The 21,881-nt window shown below is 30.3% G+C and overlaps 1 protein-coding gene across 3 annotated transcripts in view; it reads right to left on the bottom strand.

Moving 5' to 3' along the window:
* The window catches only part of LOC132917307 (protein Shroom), a 184,405-nt gene that overhangs the window by 120,434 nt on the left and 42,090 nt on the right, over positions 1-21,881 (bottom strand). For all 3 annotated transcript variants that reach the window (XM_060977997.1, XM_060977999.1, XM_060977998.1), the window contains exon 2: positions 2,663-2,977. In XM_060977997.1, the coding sequence (XP_060833980.1) occupies positions 2,663-2,977 (315 nt within the window). The remainder of the gene's footprint in view (positions 1-2,662; positions 2,978-21,881) is intronic.

The raw sequence follows: 21,881 nt of genomic DNA, 5'->3' as shown, positions 1-21,881 counted from the left end.
GGGACCTACTTTTAATAATGGTTAAAAAGCGTCCCCGTTAACAAATTATTCGTAAGGTACGCCGGGACGTTTCAATCATAACCAAACATAAGTCAATATAATTCAGAATTCTGTTGAGATTAAATCTTGGTTTTTATTTATTTATTTTTATCAATTGTTATTTTACTTTTATAAAATCTATTTAATACAAATTATGGATATATATGTAAAAATAATTGTTGAATAATGTTTACTTTTTAGTATTATTTACTTGTATTTAGTTATTTAAAATTTAAATAATTCATTTAAAATAAGTTATGGCCAACAGGTAAATTAAATCGTATTATTGTAAAATTATCTTTAATGGATATTACTATATTAGAGTTTAATAATATATACATATATATAAATATTAAATAAGTAAAATGTGAATGTGTGATTTTTTAAGCAATTTAATTTTTTTTTTGTACAATTTTAATTATTAAAAACAGTAAAAACACTACATTTTCATGATATAAATATTTTTGGTCTGGGTGATTTCTGTAGTTTTATTAAAAGACAACCACTACTTACAACTTTTTACCATGAGAAAAAATATTCTCTTTCAAAATATTAAATTTATATAAAAGATTAGTTATTCTTAAAAATGTAGTATTATTTGTGATTTAAATTTTTCATGAAATAAATTACAAATTTGAACATTATTCAGGGTTAACAGTGGGATGAGTATGTTATACAATCATTGTTTGCACATCACATTATACTATATGCATTAGAAATTATACATAAAATGATATATATGGAACGCTTAAAATTATATGGAGACATTAGTCCCCCCTAGAAATTTTTTCAACTTTAAGCCCCGGGTACATCATAATTTAATATAAGTAAATAAGTAATTAACCCCGAAACCTGCTACCTACATATAGCTACAAAATATATACTATACAATGCACTTGCTTATAAATGATAATTAATAATAATACACGTAAGTCAAAGATATTAGGAAAACTTACTGGAACGCGAAAGCAATTATTGTATATTTTCGATTACTACGCGATTTGGCCGAATATCGGTCTGAATTTTTAATTTGACTACATCGACGAATTTTCAGGCGTATCCGCAAAGCGTGTTCATCGGAATTGGAATGGACGAGTAGGACGACGGAAAACTGGACAATAATATTGTGATTATATATATACAATTTTTTTTCTTTTCTGCCTTCACAAGTTGCCGCAGTATACGTGACACGTTGCGGACAATCGATTGTTCCGGTTAACTAATCGCTCACATCAATCAGTTGCAGCCCTTAGATTTCTTATTGGCTCAAGGCTATAACGCTCCCAACCTAGTTTACTATTTTTGCGTGTACTTAAACTATATATTGGTGTTTGAAATACACACACACACACACACACACACATATTTATAAATGTGTGTGTATGTATATAGGGGGTATACGTGGCACCGGATGATCCGGTCACGATGTAGATCTCACGAACGTTCGTTTTTATTTTATTATGAACCATTTTTTTTTTTTTGGGTCATCACACCTCTGTGAGGCCGTTACCGTTTTGACGCTGCATATTATTTTGGCTATATTATTATTTATTATATATTATATTATATATACTGACGATTAATGTTGATAATAAAAACACTATTATTACATATGTAATGCATGTAATACTGTGTACATAAGTGTGTATAAAAGTTATAGAATTAAATGTATGCACATATTATATCGAGTGACAGGAGTGGCAAAAATTATTTGTTGAGTGCAGATTCAGTAAAATAATGTTTAATATTTTAAAAAAAACGTCGACACCACGACTATCCTCGAGGTAAAAACCGTAACGATCAGTGAGATGAATACAAATCACATATTAAATTTTAATGGGGATCGACTTTTAAACATATTATGATATACAGGATGGGCGTGGCGACGTGTCGTATACGTCCTGCGAGAATTTACGATGTGTGTTTATTATAAGTATTAAGTAGTGACGTGGGATAAGACTACTAACAGGAGTTTATACATCGATTGTAAGGGACCATTTGTATAAACAAACGACGCGTACAATAATATAAAATATTCTGAATAGACAATGAATCGTTTTATCTAATACTAAAATAGTTTTTGAAAACCAATATACATTTTTCAATAGGTATATTTATATTTTAGAATTATTTTTTTATAAAATCCGAGACTATACCCATGTTACATGTCATAATATTATAAGAATACATTTATGATGTAAGAATGATACATTATATAGATTGAAGGATTTATGGAAGCCGTACCAATGTATATAAGGAAAAACACAGTGATACTTCAGTGTACTAATGTGTACCTATTGTACCTATACGGGCTATACGCTAGTATTATAACAGATAAGGAACTGTTTCATGTAATAACTAATAAAGCCAGGGCTATACACGGAGTATTCCGTCGTAAGTATTACCTACTTGTAATATTTATTATCATTTAGGTAATAAGAATTATATTAAAATAAATTATTTTTGAACATTGATTAAAACAAATTTTATTATACACTGCAATTAATTATACTTCTATAACACTAATAACCATATTGTCCATGTAATCATGTATGCATATACGCTATTATGCTCAATCATCACATAGTATGTATAATGTGAAAACTCAAAATTATCCGCTTACCTGGATTTTGGTACCACCGTGCTGTTTGCTCGCCTACAAGGTTGCGTCTTGGACACCGGCGAGGCGTGCAATCCGCCGCCGCTACCCTGCAACTGCAGTCTTTGGTCCGCCCGATGTTGAGCGCTCTTGTCGTGCGCGTTAAATGAGTGCCTTCGTCTGCTGTCTTCGCCCACAGTACTGTGGTAAGTTCCTCCGCCGCCACCACCGCCTGATACACCTCCGGCAGCATTTACCTTGTAAGTCTCACGTCTAAACTCCCGGAGCCAGCGGGTGAACGCACCTGCACCACCTCCACCGCCGACATTTGAATCCTCCCTGGAAATAAAAACGTACTCTATTAGAAACGGAATATAGTGCAAAAGATTTCGTAGAAAAAGGCACAAATCGTGCGTAGAGGTGTATATTTTGCTGTAATACGTATATGAATTTGGAAGGTTGCAATGTGATTACAAATATTTAACATACTAATCAATTTAGGAATTTTTTTGAATTTCTTGTTTTGAGGCTACTATTAGTACGTATTCTGAAATTAAATCATTTAAGTGCCAGTTTTAAAATAAAATAAATCAAAAGCTTTAACTCAGCACTGTGGAGCACCCCAAATGTATTTGTTTCGATTTTCTATAAGGCGACCTCCACCAAAAGGTTACATACTTATACATTATTCATAATATGCGTAACGAGTTAAACACTAAATTCAAAATCTAAGCCATTTAATAAATTTAACAGAATTTGAATGTAATTTACTCTATGTGTAAGATCGTCTTGGTCACATCATATCAGTCACGGTCACTACAGTCACTATGAAAAACCATATTGCCCTTCATTTGAATTTACAATTTTGACGACCCTCCTAGGTGATATACGCTACCTCTGGTCTAGCTGACAATTTTATGTTGAGGGCCGAACTGACTTGTTTCTAAAATGTATCTAATATAATTAGGAGCGTATGCGTATTATTTTATGTTGTTGTACGTTTTCTTAAATAAAACAAATTTTTATACTTTTGTGGGTATTAAGCTATTCTGACACAATGTGTCTCATATTATATATAATGTGCATAGTATCTTATTTATATATATATTATATAATGTATATAGGTAAATACTTTATTATAGCTGGTAATGCACGCATCTGAACATGCACGTCGGGCGTATAATTAGTAGATATATTTCTCGCTACAGCTCGAGGTCACGCGGATTTATAATACTTGTGATTAAATAATTAGAGTACCAACCGTTATTATATACTTGTTACTTATATTTATATATTATATCGAACACGCAAAATAGATATTATATTAAATATTGTGTATATATATATTATAGGAGTATCAAAAATGCTATCTATAGAGAGGGAGTGACGGGATTCTATATTATACCTGTATTGCAGTACGAAATACGTTCGCGAGTTATTACAATATATTATATGTGCATATATATTATAAAGGTAATACTTAATTTCGAATATTATACTTATACGAAGCTTCGGGCCTCGATACAGCCACAGCGGCAGCCATACTTACATGTATACAGTATAATATCGGCCGTTCAGTTGAATTAAACTCGAGGACGAGTATATACTCAAAGTTTCAAATATAATACTACGTACAATTGGAAGTCATACATAATATATATATTATATAATATGATATATATATATATATATATATATATGTACCTACTACCTACCGGCGTACTGTAGTTGAATATAATATTATCATTATACGTTTTCCTATACACGAATCTTTTCGCACACCTTTTGTATGTATATCTACAAACTAAGTAATGCACACTATATTGAACATAAAATATAACATTCCAAATTAACTATGTATAGTATAGTATAAAAAATATTGATTATTATAGTATGTTTATAATAGATAAGTACTTATAGATTAAACATTATATAACTAGTTTTATGCACAACGCAGTATTGGAAGTACAAAAAAATGTTTCTTTCTTCTTCTAAGTTGTTTAAGTTATACTATTTAGCGACTAAGTGACGGTCAAAAATGCAGAACTAATGCGAGGTCACGGCTTAAGAATTACGTGTATTTGAGTACATATTCACGTGTATATAATAAACAGCAGTATGCGACTGATCGATTTTAACTTCTTTCGATCTTTTGTCAGAACCAACGATACCGCCGCCGTAGAATTTGATGAAAAACAAAAAAAAACATCTATAGGGGGATATACATTTAGGGATGGGAAAAATACATCACTCAAATACAAAATACTTTTAAATTTTAAGATTATTACGAAATATTGTGACTTTAAATATATATATAATAAATTATGAAAAATGCAATATATTATAAATATAATATAAACATTAATTAGTTATTGAAAAACTTTATAAAATCTTATATTAATCACGAATTTCAAAAACGTTGTAATTCTTGCTTGTCCTGGACATTGGATAATTCCTCCAAATATCAGTTATTATTAATTATTTTGTAATTTGAACATCTTCAAAACATAAAAAACTTTAAAATGTATATAAAATACAATTAATTGAAATACTGCTGCTCGTGCCTATGTAAAATACGTCTATGGCTATAATAAAATAGTAGACAAGTGCACACAGTGTAGAGTAGGTATAGACGAATAATTTTCATATTATAATGTATATAAATAATAGTATTAAACGAAACCGGTCATCATTTCATTGCAGCATCAACATACGACGAATGTTTCGCGATCGTCATGTCCGATTGCAAAAACACGAATAACAATCAATACAGCCCGCAATAGTGCAATACAGTCCTACTGCAGACTCTATGCGTTATTATTGAGAAATTAATAGAATATAGCAAAATATATTTACTATATATACATATATGTGTACGTGGAGATAGTAATTTAATTTTAATAGTCGTATGTATATATTTATATACAGTCGAACGAACGGTCATAATATTATACTGATGTAATGACGTATTATTTCTATCCCCCCACCAAAGCTCTCAATCCGGTGAAAAACGAATATAATTATAGTGAATTCATTTACGTATTTTCTTTCTCAATTACACATTTGTGTTATATTATAACATTACCTATATGTATATATAAATATATATTATTGCCGGTTTATTTTTAATTGCTCAGAAATGCATTTATAAGTATGTAAGTGCATACATATCTACGAATACATCGCATATTATCATAGTCGTAGACAAAATATACAATAATCGCGCAAACCTATTATAGTTCGTTTCGTAAGATGAGCACATCATTATTTTATATCGGAATACGATAACATCATGTTCTAGGTACATATACCGCGTTGGGCGTGCGCAATTTTCGATGTAGCACAAATCCCGTGCGTATATGTTTCTTAAATCTCGGAGATTTTCGTAAGATACTCGGCAATCACAACTTCGTGTAATCATAATTATAAGCATGGTACAATCGCGACTCGTCGACAATACGGATTTATATAATAGTCAATACTAGGACACGAAACATATAGGTATATACCATGCTCGATTGTCAAACAAAAATCTCGTGAAGATATTGGATATAGGTAGTCTTTTTTCTCTCTTTTTATTTTTTTATTATTTAATTTTTTTTTTGGCGCCTGTAATTTTCCTCCATAACCTTCGCCGTTTGATACATTATTGTCATTACATTGTACACACAATATTTTTGCAACATAGGTGTTTGTGTAATAATATATAACTCAATAATCTGACCTTCTCCCTCACTATCTTTCTCATTCCTTCTCATTCACTCTTTCTCTCTTTCTCTCTGTCTTTCACTCTCTTTCATTCTCCTATACACCCGCAGCAACACGCGCAGTCTTTCTGTTTCCTTTATGTCTGCAGCGCCACACCGAAAGTCGGTCATTCGTTTCCAATACACGTTGATTTAATGGACATCGATTCGGTCGCGGGACGTTTGCCATTATGGAAAAAACACGAGTCGTGAACAATTTATTAGACAACGAGATTTATTGTAAAATACCATTTGGAATATTGTTATTATATTAATATTTATAGTATGCAAGTTGTATATAGGTTTACAAGCGGTCTATGTGTACGCAATGATATATAATATACAAATATACGATACCTACATAATATAGCGTATGTAGGTACGTAGTTGCCCACGTGCTATTTAATCAATATATTATTAGATCTTGTTATAGCATAATACTTCTGCAGCCACCATCGCATTTAGTCCTCCGCCAAATACTATAAACTATATGCAACCACGACTTCCACCTACTTTTGTATATTAAATACATATATCACTGTTACGCCACGTGCGTGTGGTCTACACTCTGCAGGCGTTGTGAATGCGTACATAGGCATAACATGCGAATCATACGATCAGGTAAATTTGAATAAAATTTACCAGCTGGTGTAATACCTATAGGTATTGAGACATTTGATACTTATTGAGTATAAAATATTACTTAATGAAGACTTAGCGACTCCAGTCGGAGTATCGGATACGAAAATCTATAAAGTGTGAAGACTGAAAAATGATCACTATTTGGTTTTATGGTATAGAACTTGCAGTAAAATCAGTAGTACCTTTGATTATTAATTGTATAATAATAATATACTATTATACTACGTATTATCAATGGTAATAGGTAGTACACTACAACATACGAAGTATAGTCAAAAAGCATCCAGACTGGTCACATTAAATGTTTGTAAATCATTTTGGCTTAAGAGGATCCGTCTTACACACGTACGACATAGACCAAACACGTTTACGCAGTCTGAGTAGAACTCGCTCAATTTTGGTTCTAGAGTAAATATACTTATTATAAAATTGAAAGATGACAATATTTTGGAGGGCAAGATAATAAATTTTTTTTTTAATATTAAAATTTTGAAATGTTCGCTATTTCTAAACGATATAACGAGCGTTATATTGGGAATAATGGAAAAAAAACTTATTTAAATTTTATAATAGGTATATTTATTCTAGAACCAAAATTGAGTAAAATTGTCGTACGTGTATAAGACGGAGACAACACATGTGGGTGTGACTTCCTCTCAAAGAATTCTCCATCAATACTGTGCGCTGAAAGGAAAATTAGAACTAATAAGGACGTTCTTAGGTTCTCTACATCGTTTACAATATGCTGTACGAAGAAAAATATCAGGGCATATTTAGAATAATTACGTCGTGTCGCGTACAGCAGTTTTTAGCCAAAAATTAACACACGGTTAGTTTCGTCAGACTTAAATACATAATTTCATATGATTTGTTTTTATTCCCAATAATGACAATAGATATATGGTCAAGTATCAACGTTTTCGAAAAATGGATGAAGTAAATACGTATATAATACCTAGATTGGTATAAAATAAAAAAAATAATCTATAAAAATGTTTTTATTAACAGAATACACTATACTATACAAACGGCTAAAGGGTGGAATCTGGATTCGGAGTCTTTCACCATTGGTACCTATATTACACTATATGTATAACAGGTACAAAATATAACGGGTACACGATAGTAATAAGCACGCGCGTATCTTTATATACGCATCAAACATTTCTGTGTGTATAATAAGAATAATATATAGGTGAGGATATTGCACGTCGCGGAACGTGCGTGTTGTTTTTGGTCATGATGGCTCAGCAATAACAGTGCAGCAACAGAGTGTTTTTAAAGTTTTCGTCTTAGCGTTGTTATACTAATACGTATAACATACACATACACACACACACACACAAACACACACACACACACGCACACAAAAACGCATAATACTTTCTATGACGTTTCGGGCGGCGTGGAATGGTGAAGATTATTATGGGTATATCTATATATAATGGGTATATATCCATCGTCCATCATCATTACGGTCGTCAGGTGTAAATGTGTGGTCAACGCACTTTGGGCCTTGACAAGGTCATCTGCGGCAACCGTTGCAACCACCGCCGCTGCTCAATCCATATATAGAAGCTGCAATGGAAGTAGCGGCGGTGAGAGGTCTGCGATGATGGTGGTGCGGTCGAGAGGACGATACACAATATTATGATTGTACCTATGTACAATAATATTCGGAGACGTGACTACCGTATAGTTACGTGGTCCTGCGGCAGGCCATAAATGTATATTTTATATACAGCAGGTGATTAATAAAACTCACCCCTATTTTTTTCTTTAGTAGTAAATTTATTCAGATTCTGATTTTTGGTATTTTAAATATACTTAGGGTGTACTATTTCAATTATTTAATTTTTTTAATTGCATTTGGTATTTGAATGATGTACCGTGCCGATACAACATTTTTTTTCAAGTGAGTATACCAACCTTTTTTATTGTGAATATTGTTAAGAAGGTAATTATTTTGAAAATCTCGATGTATTAAAAAAAAAAATTCAAACTATAGTAGATTCTGAGTTATTAAAGTGTATTTACTGAGGCTATAATTGTCTTTAAAATTGTTTTAAAACAATATAAAATAGATGTAATATTGAATCTAGTAGTTATTTTATTTTTTGATAATATATTTATTTATTTAATTTTAATTTCATATAATGAAATACTGGGCCCCACTGAGAAGACTCGTGTGTCCCATATGTACAAGTTATTAAACGTTGAAAGGTTAGTATAAATTACTAAAATATTTAAATCATTGTATAGTCACCATATTATTTTTAAAATCATCGTCATGAATTTATATTATAATTTATAATAATTATTATAAAATTATTTGTATTACATATTATTATCTCGCAGTGATTTTTTTTTATCACTCTTCAACTTCGAATTATCGTGACTCAATTGAGTTGTTTTATTTATATTGTGTATACAATGAAAATGTTGTGTATGATACGGTGCTCGACATCGATAAGTCACGGATGCTTATAAATTGGTCTTTATCGTTTATACTCGTGATACAAATTCTAGTATTTTACGACTTATATATATTTTATTTCCGGTCGCTTAATAATGAAAAAAAAACCGTGAATCGTTTAAAACGTAAACTGTAGTACAGAGATTTGAAATTCATTCTTAAAGTTCAAAACGAATAATAAAAACTCATTGACCTGAACTTACCGTGATTTAAGTAGGTATTTATTCAAATATAACACTATAAAGAAAATAAAAGACATTAATACGCTTATCGGTAGTAAATAATATTACAAATAATAAAGCGCGCATTAATTACAACAATTTAGGTAAACTGTAAATGCGTCATGACAAATACAAATAAAAATCCTATTCCCGATGAAAAAACAAAGCTTGACTATAATATATTATTTATTATACAGCAATATTTATTAGTAATATTACGATTGGAATATTGATTATTAATACATAAATATGTATATATATTTCAATATTAGTCCTTTCTTTGGGCTTTTTTCAGGGAATAATAATAATAATATACATAGAAACATTTTTTTTCGTACATGGTACATAAGTAATATAGATTAGGTTTTCTCGAGATCTAACCCATCCCTTTTCATACGAAAATTATGTATACGCTACGGCTACGCTGGTTTAATCGATATCGTCCAAATATCTCTCACGGTTAGGTACGTTAAAATTATAGGCGATATAGCAGTGCATCTTATCATCATATTAATTCATAATATTATTGTTATGACTTATATATTTAAATGAATACATTTTTTTATATTTATATAATATATATACCATCCCATCAATAAGTATATACCTAGGTACTTAATGAATATAGTTATCGTATATGAAATATGTACGATGTACTCTTTCTTATTCAATCGTAATTCGTAGCACCGAAATTTTATCGGGTGCGGATGTATCTCTATGTACAACAACTGCTGTGGCATCTATATAACCAATATGTTATAATATTGTTATACGGGGACTTGCACAAATAGTAGTGACTTCTCTATAACAAATTTCGTGATTGGTCAGCTTGCTGCACGAAGCAAACCGGATGAAGAAACGAAAAACAAGCATAAGAGTCGACACAACGGATATAATCGAATTAGTGCGAATTCGTGTAACTGTGACGTCGGCAATAACTATAATAATGTGCTTTTGTTTGCAACTCGGTCCATACGATAATAACTGTACACGCGCGTTTAAATATTATGAATAGGTATACAGAATAACAAGTGTCGCGCACAACTCCTCGTTATCGAAACCACTATATCTAGTCACATAAATCTTGCACTCGGATAAGGGTAATTATTAATTATTATTATTGAACGAAAACGATTTGAAACAAGTATCGACCTACATTATATTATTACAATACAATAAGCCATAAGGATATTGCAATACTTAGATAAAAAGTCTAGCAAAATAAAATAGATTAGTAAAAATATAACAAATATTAAATAAAAAATTGTCATCAAAAGACGTAAAGATTTGAATTGAACAATTAAAAACTGATTTTTTTCATATTCTTTAGTATTAATAATTTAATATATACAAGCCGCCACTGTTAATTAGTGTAATTGGTCAGAGATATCATACACTGACTTAATTATTATTATAAATAATGTAATATATACTAATATCGTCAGAGCGGATTGTACAAGCTTTTTGACAACAGTGGCAAACATTATCAAACACGATAATACAGTAAGTCGAAGTATAATACTGCACATCTTCCATATTACACTAATCATAAAACCTAATCTTGCAGAAATCCATAATTTCGTTGTTTGTCTAATATATTAAGACCGATTCTATTTCAAACTATTCGGCCATGAACCATAATATATACATAACAGTAGGGTCCAGACTCAAATATTCTTAAAATTATACGCAAGTGATAGAAAATTTATGATTTAACTTTTAACATTTTTAACACTTCGTCTTAATTAAACTAACAATAATCCAAAAACAAAATATCAAAATTAGCCATGCATAATATTATATAAACAGTAGGTATACCTATCTAGTACCTACTGGAAATAAAAGTGATGTACCTACCTTCCAAAAGACTAATAAATATTTGTTATTTATTGTAAAAAAAAAATTGTACTTGATTAAATTTTCACAGAGATTTTATGTGTTCATGACACTTACACTCTCTCCACGGGTAAACTGTATATATTTAGGTATCTGGTATATCAATAACCAATTACATGTTCCTCTAAAATATATAATGTGTAGGTACCATTCGTCGGGTCACACGTGAAATGTTGTCAACTAGATAATATTATGTCATATACCTGCTTATATTACATTATTATATATAGCTAGTTGCTATCATTTTTCTAGGCGTTATAGTCCATATTATATAGTATATACATTATACATATTATACACCGAAATTGCCAAGGACGCCAGACTGCAGCTGCATTGTGTGCGTGTAAATGCATATACATATATATATTGTGTCTACTACTATACTACATTCTACGCGCGGTATGCCGTTGTCTATATTATTTTTTGAGAGACATTCGTGTCGTACAAGAATCTCAAGGATACCTACGTATCCTACGACGACAGACGGTACTTTTTTTCGAGTGGACGGTTCGGCACACGACACACGAAAGTAATAGGTACTCCGGCGAATATCCCGATAAATAATATTATTCTATACGTAGGTATATAGATTATAGATATAGTAGGTAATAATAATATATTTGCCGAAAAAAAAATGTGCATATCGGACGCTAATCCTGCAGTGTATAATATCAAAAACGTGTTTTACCGTCGTGTAAACGTGTGATCTTCATTTTTTCTTTTGGCTCGTTAAACACGTTTAACACTCTTAAATAATACGTCTTAGCACCAAAAAAAAAAAAGGTTATTTTTCAACCGTTCTTTAAAAAAATATGACAGTCTCCTTTGTACACAAAAGAGGTCTTATTTCCCGACATGACGTCTGAGATGCATATATTACACAAACTATATATATATTATACATATATATATGAAATTATGTATAATAGGTACATGAACCGTATCCGGTTACTCAGAATTTTTAAAGTGGTCGAATTCGTTGCGCTGAGGGTGAAATATGATAATCGAGATCACAATATCATAATATAATATGTTTGAATTTTTTTTAATGTATGATATATAATATATATATAGGTACCTGTACAAACAAAATATCGTTTTATTGATTTCGTATTTTTTGCGGTCAACTCTACTAGGTGAAATGTGTAAGGATTGTGAAGCCTCCGAGTTGGTTAGTTTCGGTAATCGCGCATAATTATACCTAGTTGTCACTTGACGGTTTGAGCGTGTTCCAACTTTCGAGACCGCGAGAAGGCGCTATAGTTTCTCACAACATTATGAATAAAGTTACGAAATCTTTTAATTGACCATTAGTATTAGGCAAGTAAAGTGATGTTGGTTAATTCATAATATACAGCATTAAGTGTTCATGTCATGTATAGGTATTTGTATTTGTCAGTAGCTTAGAAAATGTACACAATCAAGTAGACAATATATTAAGAATCGCGGTTGGTTGACGTTTGAAGCTGAGAAATGATCACGTAATAATAAATCATTAACCAGAAATCAGATTCGTCGAAATATCTTACAACTTGTATTGAACACTTAAATTATTATTTTAGCTAGTATACACTCCACTCAGAAATTTGTATAATGTATACATTATATTTAATTAGACTTTAAATATAAACATAAACAAAACTAACCAGTATATCTTCTTGCAAAATTTTGGATTCGGATTTTTGTATTATTATACCGCCACATCGATATTTTACAAATAAAATATACTTAAGTTACGGAGCTATTATCTCTCGTGGAAGTAGAATCGGTCTGAGAACCTTGAAAACAAAAATTATGGAATGTAAAAATGTCGAAAGTAAAAAAAAAAACCCGTAGAAAGTAATTCAGATAAAATATATTGTAACGTTCTGGAACCCAAAGAGACCATAAAATGAATGGACCGTAAAACATTATTGAACACAAAACCCTACACCGGCTATTATTTACTATGATGGGGGTCATCGGTTTGCAGCAAAAAAACAAACTCGAAGCTATACATTTTGTTATATACAACTGACGAAGGATTGATGTGCACACTTGACAGCCATATTTGGCTAAGGTCGCAACTCGCGAAGCCATTAATTTTGGTACCTACAGTGCCTGAGAGGATATTGTTTACATCCTGCATGCCGTGAAAACCGTTGTTAACCCCAAGTCGTATGCCACAGATATAATAATAATAACTAAACAACGTTACAGGTTCGTATAATCTGCGAAGATTGACTAGTATTATTAATAGGTACTAATATAAAATATGTTATTTTAATCATCGTTTCTGTAATATTATTGGTATAGTGCGAATTGATAAAAACAATTATAATAACAATAACCCAAACCTTCATGTCATATTCTAATCTATTATAGAGCTCGGTATAATACTTACTTGTAACGCGTTAATAATCAATAAAAAAAATGTTCTAAAACACGTTGTTTTCCCAAATTTTTTTCTCATACCGAAACTATGTACTATGTTTATGCCTAAAATGTTCTCAAGGATTTCGCGCATAATGTATATAAAGTATTTGCGTGACTGATATATATTTTTTTCAACGAAGACGTTTATTTCCAAGGTATGTGTATACACGTAAAGTATTAATATACGAATTTTATCGAAGGAAAAACACCAAACAAAGGAATAGTTCGTATAATATTACAGTGTTATATTATTATGTACGTCCCACTAGCGGTTCTAGCGTATGGGCAAGGTGGGCAGCTGCCCATACCAAAATTTATGATGCCGCTTATATTAAAAATGTAATTTTTATACAAAAATAAGATATTTTATTATTTGACCTATCCTAACGCAATGTTAAGACATTTAAGATCTGCTATGAAGAGTTCACGATTAAGCAGCCTTATACTATTATCAATTGATACAGAAAACGCAGACAAATTATTAGGACATCCAACTGCTGCCCTTGAAGTATTTGTAAGCATGAAAAACAGAAGAATCTAATTTCAAATAAGCCTTTACTATTTTTTTTTTAAAAATTAGTCTAAATTATTTTTTTGACAGTTAAATTTAAATATATTTAAATAAATATAATTACACTTAATTACTTAAAAACTAAAGATTACTCTATTTTTTATACTTAAAATCTTTATTATACCTATTAGGTATTTTAAGCTATACATACTATAATGTACCTACTCCTAATATTTAAGGTATTTGTGGAAACTATAAGCATAAATATTATATTTAAAAAAATGTGTGGGAAGAAGGAGAGGAAATGAGGAATATTATTCGCAGTTAAAACCTATAATTATAAATCTATACTGTTTCCCATTCAAAAACATAGTCCTAGAACCGCGCCTGGACTATGCAGTATACTCATATTATAATAACATAAATTTCTTCGTCTCCGGTGATATAAACGAGAGTAAATAAGATTTATTGTATATATGCGTGTACGCAGTTTAGTACGGCTGTATGAGTTTACTAATACAGTGGCCATCAAGGGTGGAGACTTAAGATATATGTAGCTACTAGATAGGTGGTTAATGGTTATGATCCCCAAACGTTCCCTAATTACTGTTGATAACTATAATAACCGAATCTAATCTATATAATATGTATAAATATGTAACTACTAACTACGTATTATTTATACAGCCAAACGGTCGATTGCGGACAATTTAAAAGTCGATCATGTTAGAATTTATTTTTAGAGCCACGCGCACGAAAATTAATCGAAGTTGTAGTGAACAAATTGTCTATAAGTTTTTTTTGTATAATTTTTATGTATTATATAAATTTTCTATGGAATTTAAACCTCAAAGGTGAAGTATATTTTTAGTAGATCGTGACCAAAATAAGTTTGGCCACCCGCCCACCCTGCATTAATATATTAAGAATTAAAACTACAGTAGTTCTCATGATAATCCGACACATATACAAGACCCCGCATAGTATATAGTATATACTATATTTCCTTCGGGTCTATCGAAAAAACTAAATATTTAAGCTGATATCGTGTTAAAATTAAAATGTATTTTTTTTCATTATACTTTGTGTAAATGTTATTTAATTAATTTCCATGCATAATAATTCAGTATATAGATACCAATAATATATCGTTAATATATTAATAAATTTAATTCAATTTTGCATTTTTCTAAAAGCATCATCATTTTTTTCTTTCATTGCAGAATATTTCTTTCTGTTCTTGACTGCAGTGGTAAGAGCTTTATTATCATCGTTGTTGGTATCAAATAAATTTAAAATACGTACGTTATTAAAAATATTAAAACGATAACTCAAGTATAAAATTAAAGTTAAATGTAGCAAAACGAAAATTGGACTGGTAACGAATAAAAAATTTTTTCTGTGTTTATAATGTATATATATAGTACATAACTTTTACTAAAGGTATTCCGATTTTTAAGGTTGTATATAAGTCGTTAGAGGCATTGTTAAAATGTAAATTGCCTGTCGTGATATTAAACTCTATTGGAACAACATAAAAATAATTATCACGATCCCGTGAGAGTGAAAAAAAAATCGAAAACCATATTATATAGAATACCTATACGCCTACATTCCGGCGCACACGCGCGTATCGTATGTACGTATATACAGACGTACATTGGTATATATAGACACGACGGTACAATCGGTATATTATGTAGTTGCGGACGTGGTTTCCGAAAAGATTTCCGAATCGAAAATTTCAGCTGGTAGTGCTGGTACGGAAACGAGACGTGACGATGCCACAACGAAGGTTGATATAGTGATGTAGAGGTAACAGAATGATGGTAATGCGTATCTAAATACTTTGCACCATATGCGCGTATACAGCGCGATTCATCGTGAACGGGTATGCGTACACCCTTTAATAATAAATTTATATAAATACTGATTTCTTGAATTTTTAAGTATACCTTTATTTATAACTTAAATGAACCGTATTTTTAAATACCTTAATTCTTATTTATATACTATTTAAAGAGTATCCTATTGTGCAACAACTTATTTTTTTTTCAAATACAAAGTTTTCTTGTAAATTGTTAAAAAGATTATCTAGATATTATTTCGGGCATTTAGCTGAATCTAAATTCAAATTCAATTTTTTATTTTTAAATATTTAACTTTATGGATCTAAGGATTAGATACTATCCTTACCATATTAACTCAAAACCTACTTTTTACAATTATTTTTATTTGAATACATAAACATTTAAAAAAATAAATGAGCAGTTTTATTATATTATATTTTAACACTTATTATAGATTGTTTAAAAAAATTTTAATATTTGAAAGTATGGTCCTTAAGTATAGATATATTATGCTTAAAAATCGCAAAAATTTAAATTTAAATAAATTTATAACTATGGAAAAAAATTGAAATGCATGCATACTTATAGTAAATCACCCTGTATATAATATTTTTTAGTGGACGTGTCGCGGTCACGCACGCATTGTCGTCATCGGCGGACACGAATTTCCCATAAGGTCCTCCGACTGTGTTCCACCGACCGGATCTGTAAGACGTTATATATAGGTAACCATAAATGCTGTACCTAAATATTATATAATGTGCTGGATGAGAGCACGCAACGTCGGCTGCAGTGTATGTATGTATGTATGTAACAGAAAAGATCACCGGTATCGGCGCGTGAAAGATGAACGGGCGCGCGCAACTAGATTTAAAATATAAAAAGTTATTTATTCTTACTAGTTACTATAATACAGTACATCCCAAAAGTCCAGTATCGTCCTAAATATATCTTCATGGTAAATCAAAATATTTTATTAAAATGCGGGGTTTTTTTCGTAAATTTATACTTTTAAATCGTAAATTTTTCATATATTTCTATTGAAAAAACAGAATTTAAATATTAGATATTGATTTACTATGAAGATACTTTTGGGACACACAGAATACATGGATTATTTAAATAAATATATTATGTATCTTACGTATTGTAATGACGAACGTGGCAATAGTTGAACAAGCGACACGATGGTCAAGAGTTTTAGAGTAGATTTTTTTTCGAAAACCTTTTTTCTTTTTGAATTCTCCAAGACTACGGAAGAGAAAAAAAATCACACTGTCCGACGTTGTGGTCGGACCGCTCCGCAACACAAGACGTATATTATATAAATCACGTTCGACTATGATATATATGTAATACGTAGGTATGTAATAACTATAATATGTATAGATACGGCTACCACGAGATTTGTAATAATAATATTATATATATATATATGTGTTTGCGATATAGAAAAATTATAATTACAATCGGCTGACGATCCAACTACTACAGAATATCATTATTTATTATGTTATATAGGTAGTATATATTAATATGTAGAAACGCGCACACGTGTTGATTGCCAACACGTCTTTCGTCGGTTTCTTCGGTTCGTTTTTCGTTTTTTTACTTGTCGTATTTTATATGATAATAATAATAATAACAATCATAATGCCATATTATTATATGGATACACGCGCGCCACTTGCATTGTATTCTACGCCTGCACAGTTCTTGAATCTAGTGTATAAATATACTATAATGATATATAATATGTATATATTTATTATCATATCGTCGTCGAAATTCGTCCGACCGACGAAATTATTTATTACAGAACGGCGACGCCGCCATTGCTGCCCCATGACGTCCACGCAATAACGCATACATGAGCATAATAACATAATATTATAGTTTACAGAACGTACTATAACGAATATAAGATATGGTGTACCATGTTCACGCGAATTACACGCTGTTGACGTTTCAGCGGTTAGTAAAAAAAAAATTTTATAAAAAATACTTGTATAAAAAGAACGGTCCACGTACAGTATCCAGATTAGTGTGGTTTTGTGAGGCACATCTAACAAACGAACAAAAACATACATATCGGCTATCGTCGTGGAAGATTTGAAAATAGTCTTGACGTTACTGCGTGACCGATAATACGCAAAAATATATTTATATAACCGCGTAGAGCACGACCGGCCAAAAGAATATATGATTTGTTAATCAAATTTCTATTCTTTTATACCAGCTTTTGGTTATTAATCCGTTCATAACATTGGACTTAATGTTCGTTCCTGACACAGCGTGTATACTTTACTTGTGTACTAATATTGCTGTATGCAGATATCATCAGATAAAACGGGGAAGATTTTCATAGTGACTTTTTACAGAGAACTTTTACAGACGAGCCGAGATACCAACAAGTAAACGTACGCTGCAAATGTATTAACCTTACACAAGTTTACATAATATATATTAAATAATAATTCACTGAAATGTAGAACTTTGATGTAGGTATACACTATACATATGTATAAGTAGATTTGCAGGATTCGTATATATTATAATAGTATATAATAAAAAGTATAGCACCGCAACTGTATCAGTGTTTAGCTAATCTAGAGGATATCCCGAATGCTCCCCGTTTTTAATTTTTTAGTTCTGAAAGGACAACAAATGCTTGTTAAAGTTTTCATCATAAGTACGATTCGTTATTTTATACACACCATCTATACATTTTTGAAAATATTAAAAAAAATTCAAATCGACACCAAAATAGCAATCCAAACGTCCGCATAAACAACAAGAAAACCTGAAGAACTATCAATAACAACATTTTATACATCAAAGACCACATAAATCACTTTCAAAATAATAAAATATCAAGACTTTTTATCAAAAGAATGGCATTTAAACACCAGCCTATATAGATATACTAAAAAATAAATAAATACAATTATTCTTAAATATGTAAAAAACCATTTAAAATAATTAGTACGCTCATTCAAATTTAAGGGTACAAGCTAAAATATATATATTATCATGAATAAGAATCAAAAAATTTTTTTGGTGTGTAAGTCAGTTGGGAGTTTGTAATTTGCACCACCCTCAGATAGTCAAAAATAGAATTTGTAATTTGCACCAAAATGATTATTTATTTGTTCGGTTATGGAATATTCAATTTTGAAATATTTGATTATTCCTCGATATCCTCGTGGTGCACCCTGAGTAACTCTAAATGGACTGGGACGCACTAAGGCTATGTCAAAAATATGACCTTTTTTGAGACGCATTCTGGTGTTACCTTATTTCAGACGCACTCGGGAAACTCCCGTCGTCTAGCTATAGTTTTTTGTACCTACTCGTATCTATTTTTCGGAGACTACATCTGAGTGATTGTTTTAACAGCACATTAAGTCGTCCTACCCCCAAAACTAGCACTAGCTAGGTCAGTGGGCCAGATGGGTAGATGGATATTCTAATGTATTTTATACTATACCAGTAAGTACATCAATTTGGCACCTCAGGGATTAAAATGCGTTTGCACCACACCTCCGCAGACTCTAGCTCGTACACTTTATATTATTATTATCATTATGAAAGTAATAAGATATATTATGATGATCGGCAATATTGAAACCGATACATTGTTTAATCAATTTACAATATAATAAATGTATATTATTATTGTGCCTATACATGTTGTAGAATTATATAGGTATGCGTCACACACTATAGTATTCGCGATTGTATAAATATTGTGTGTACGTTTGAATACCACCATAACGCATTAGGTACGTAGGTACAAATGTACACGATTAATATATATAAGTTAGATGTATTATCGTACAGAAATTTTCCTTATGGCAAATTATATTCTGAACGGTTTTAGTTACGACTGCAAGAGATCAAGTTCCTGGAACAACAACTAAAACTGTTGTGTTGCTATCTGCAATTCGTTTTAATGGCACAGACGTTTAATTTTGTAGTCACTATATTATTATAATTACATCGTATAGCGTACCTACTTATACGCATTATGCATTTGACCAAAAAACTAAGCATAGTCTGTAATTTGTTTGTACCTTAATGGAATATTTTTTTTTATTATATTCGGACAATTTAACGTAGGTATATGTTTAAATAATTATTATAAATACGCTGAAATATCTGAAAAGAAAAAAACTCGAGTATATTGCAGTAAAATTTTGATACAATTATTATAAATTACTGACAATTAATTTTGAAATTTCAATGAAATTGAAACTGTTGTTATAGGGAAAAAATAGTTGTTATAATTTTCTTAAAATAATTTGCAAATGAGTCCTTTGATGAATCTTATTATTTACTGCAGTTAACCATAACTATTAAATATTTATATGAAAATGTACTATATGTTTCAGAAGTCACAGAGTCAGTCACTTATAGGTAGGTACTTAGGAAAAGCCATGTTTGTCGTATTAGTCGTTTAAAAAATGCATAAAATAATTTTTGGTATAATGTAAATATGTATATACTCATTACATAATTTTATCAATTATAATGTGTACAATGTATACACTATACCGCCTATGTATACCAATTACAAGTCAAGGTATTACATATGCGAATAACTTTTAAATAAGGTTTATTTTAAGTTCTAGAAATAGTTTAGCATATTAGTTAATCTATTTGATCTATAAGTGATAATATCAATAAGAATATTTGGAAATCATACATTTTATTATATTTTAATTTTTTTTTTTTTTATATATGGTAATTATAAATTTAATTATGATATCTTAATACAACACGAAAAACAAATAATTGGGCTTGTAAAAATTATGTTTTGTGAATTAATTATTTAGGTATGGGTACTATAGAAATTAATAATTGATTGTTATATAACATAACATACATTAATTAGATAATTAGATTAAGCAAGTAAAATTTAAAAAAAAAACTTCAGTCTCAAAAGTGTACTTAAATCTGCCACTAATAAAGATATTACACTTGGAGCAACAGAAGATTAAAAAATAAAATCATTCCGTTAAAAATAAAAATAATAAACGTTATTGTGAATTTGTAATATAATTTTATTCATATAATGCTGTTTACTAAACTCGTTTAACATCCAAAACTGTCCAAAATTAACGAGAATATCCGGTTAAAACGCGTTTTAGCAATTTTCTCATTTTAAACTGAAATAATATTATTACAAAACATTCACATAAATCACAACAATAATATACAATATCATCGACCGTGAGAGGTATATTATATTTTTTGACGAAATTTTATATATAATGGTTGTAGTAGGCAAACTAGGTGATGTGAACGATAAGAGCTAGTGGCAAACGCCAAACATAATATACAATATACGCCAGCGTACGCACCACAATCGTAAAATAAACAGGAAAAAGAGTTTACACATATTTTTAAGTTTAACCCAATTCGTTCGTGATGATAAATGAAGCCAATTGCTCTCTTATAGAGATCTATAATAATATAATATA

This window comes from Rhopalosiphum padi, chromosome 1, assembly GCF_020882245.1.
Source record: "Rhopalosiphum padi isolate XX-2018 chromosome 1, ASM2088224v1, whole genome shotgun sequence".
NCBI lineage: Eukaryota > Metazoa > Arthropoda > Insecta > Hemiptera > Aphididae > Rhopalosiphum > Rhopalosiphum padi.
This window is presented reverse-complemented; position numbering and strand designations above follow the sequence as displayed.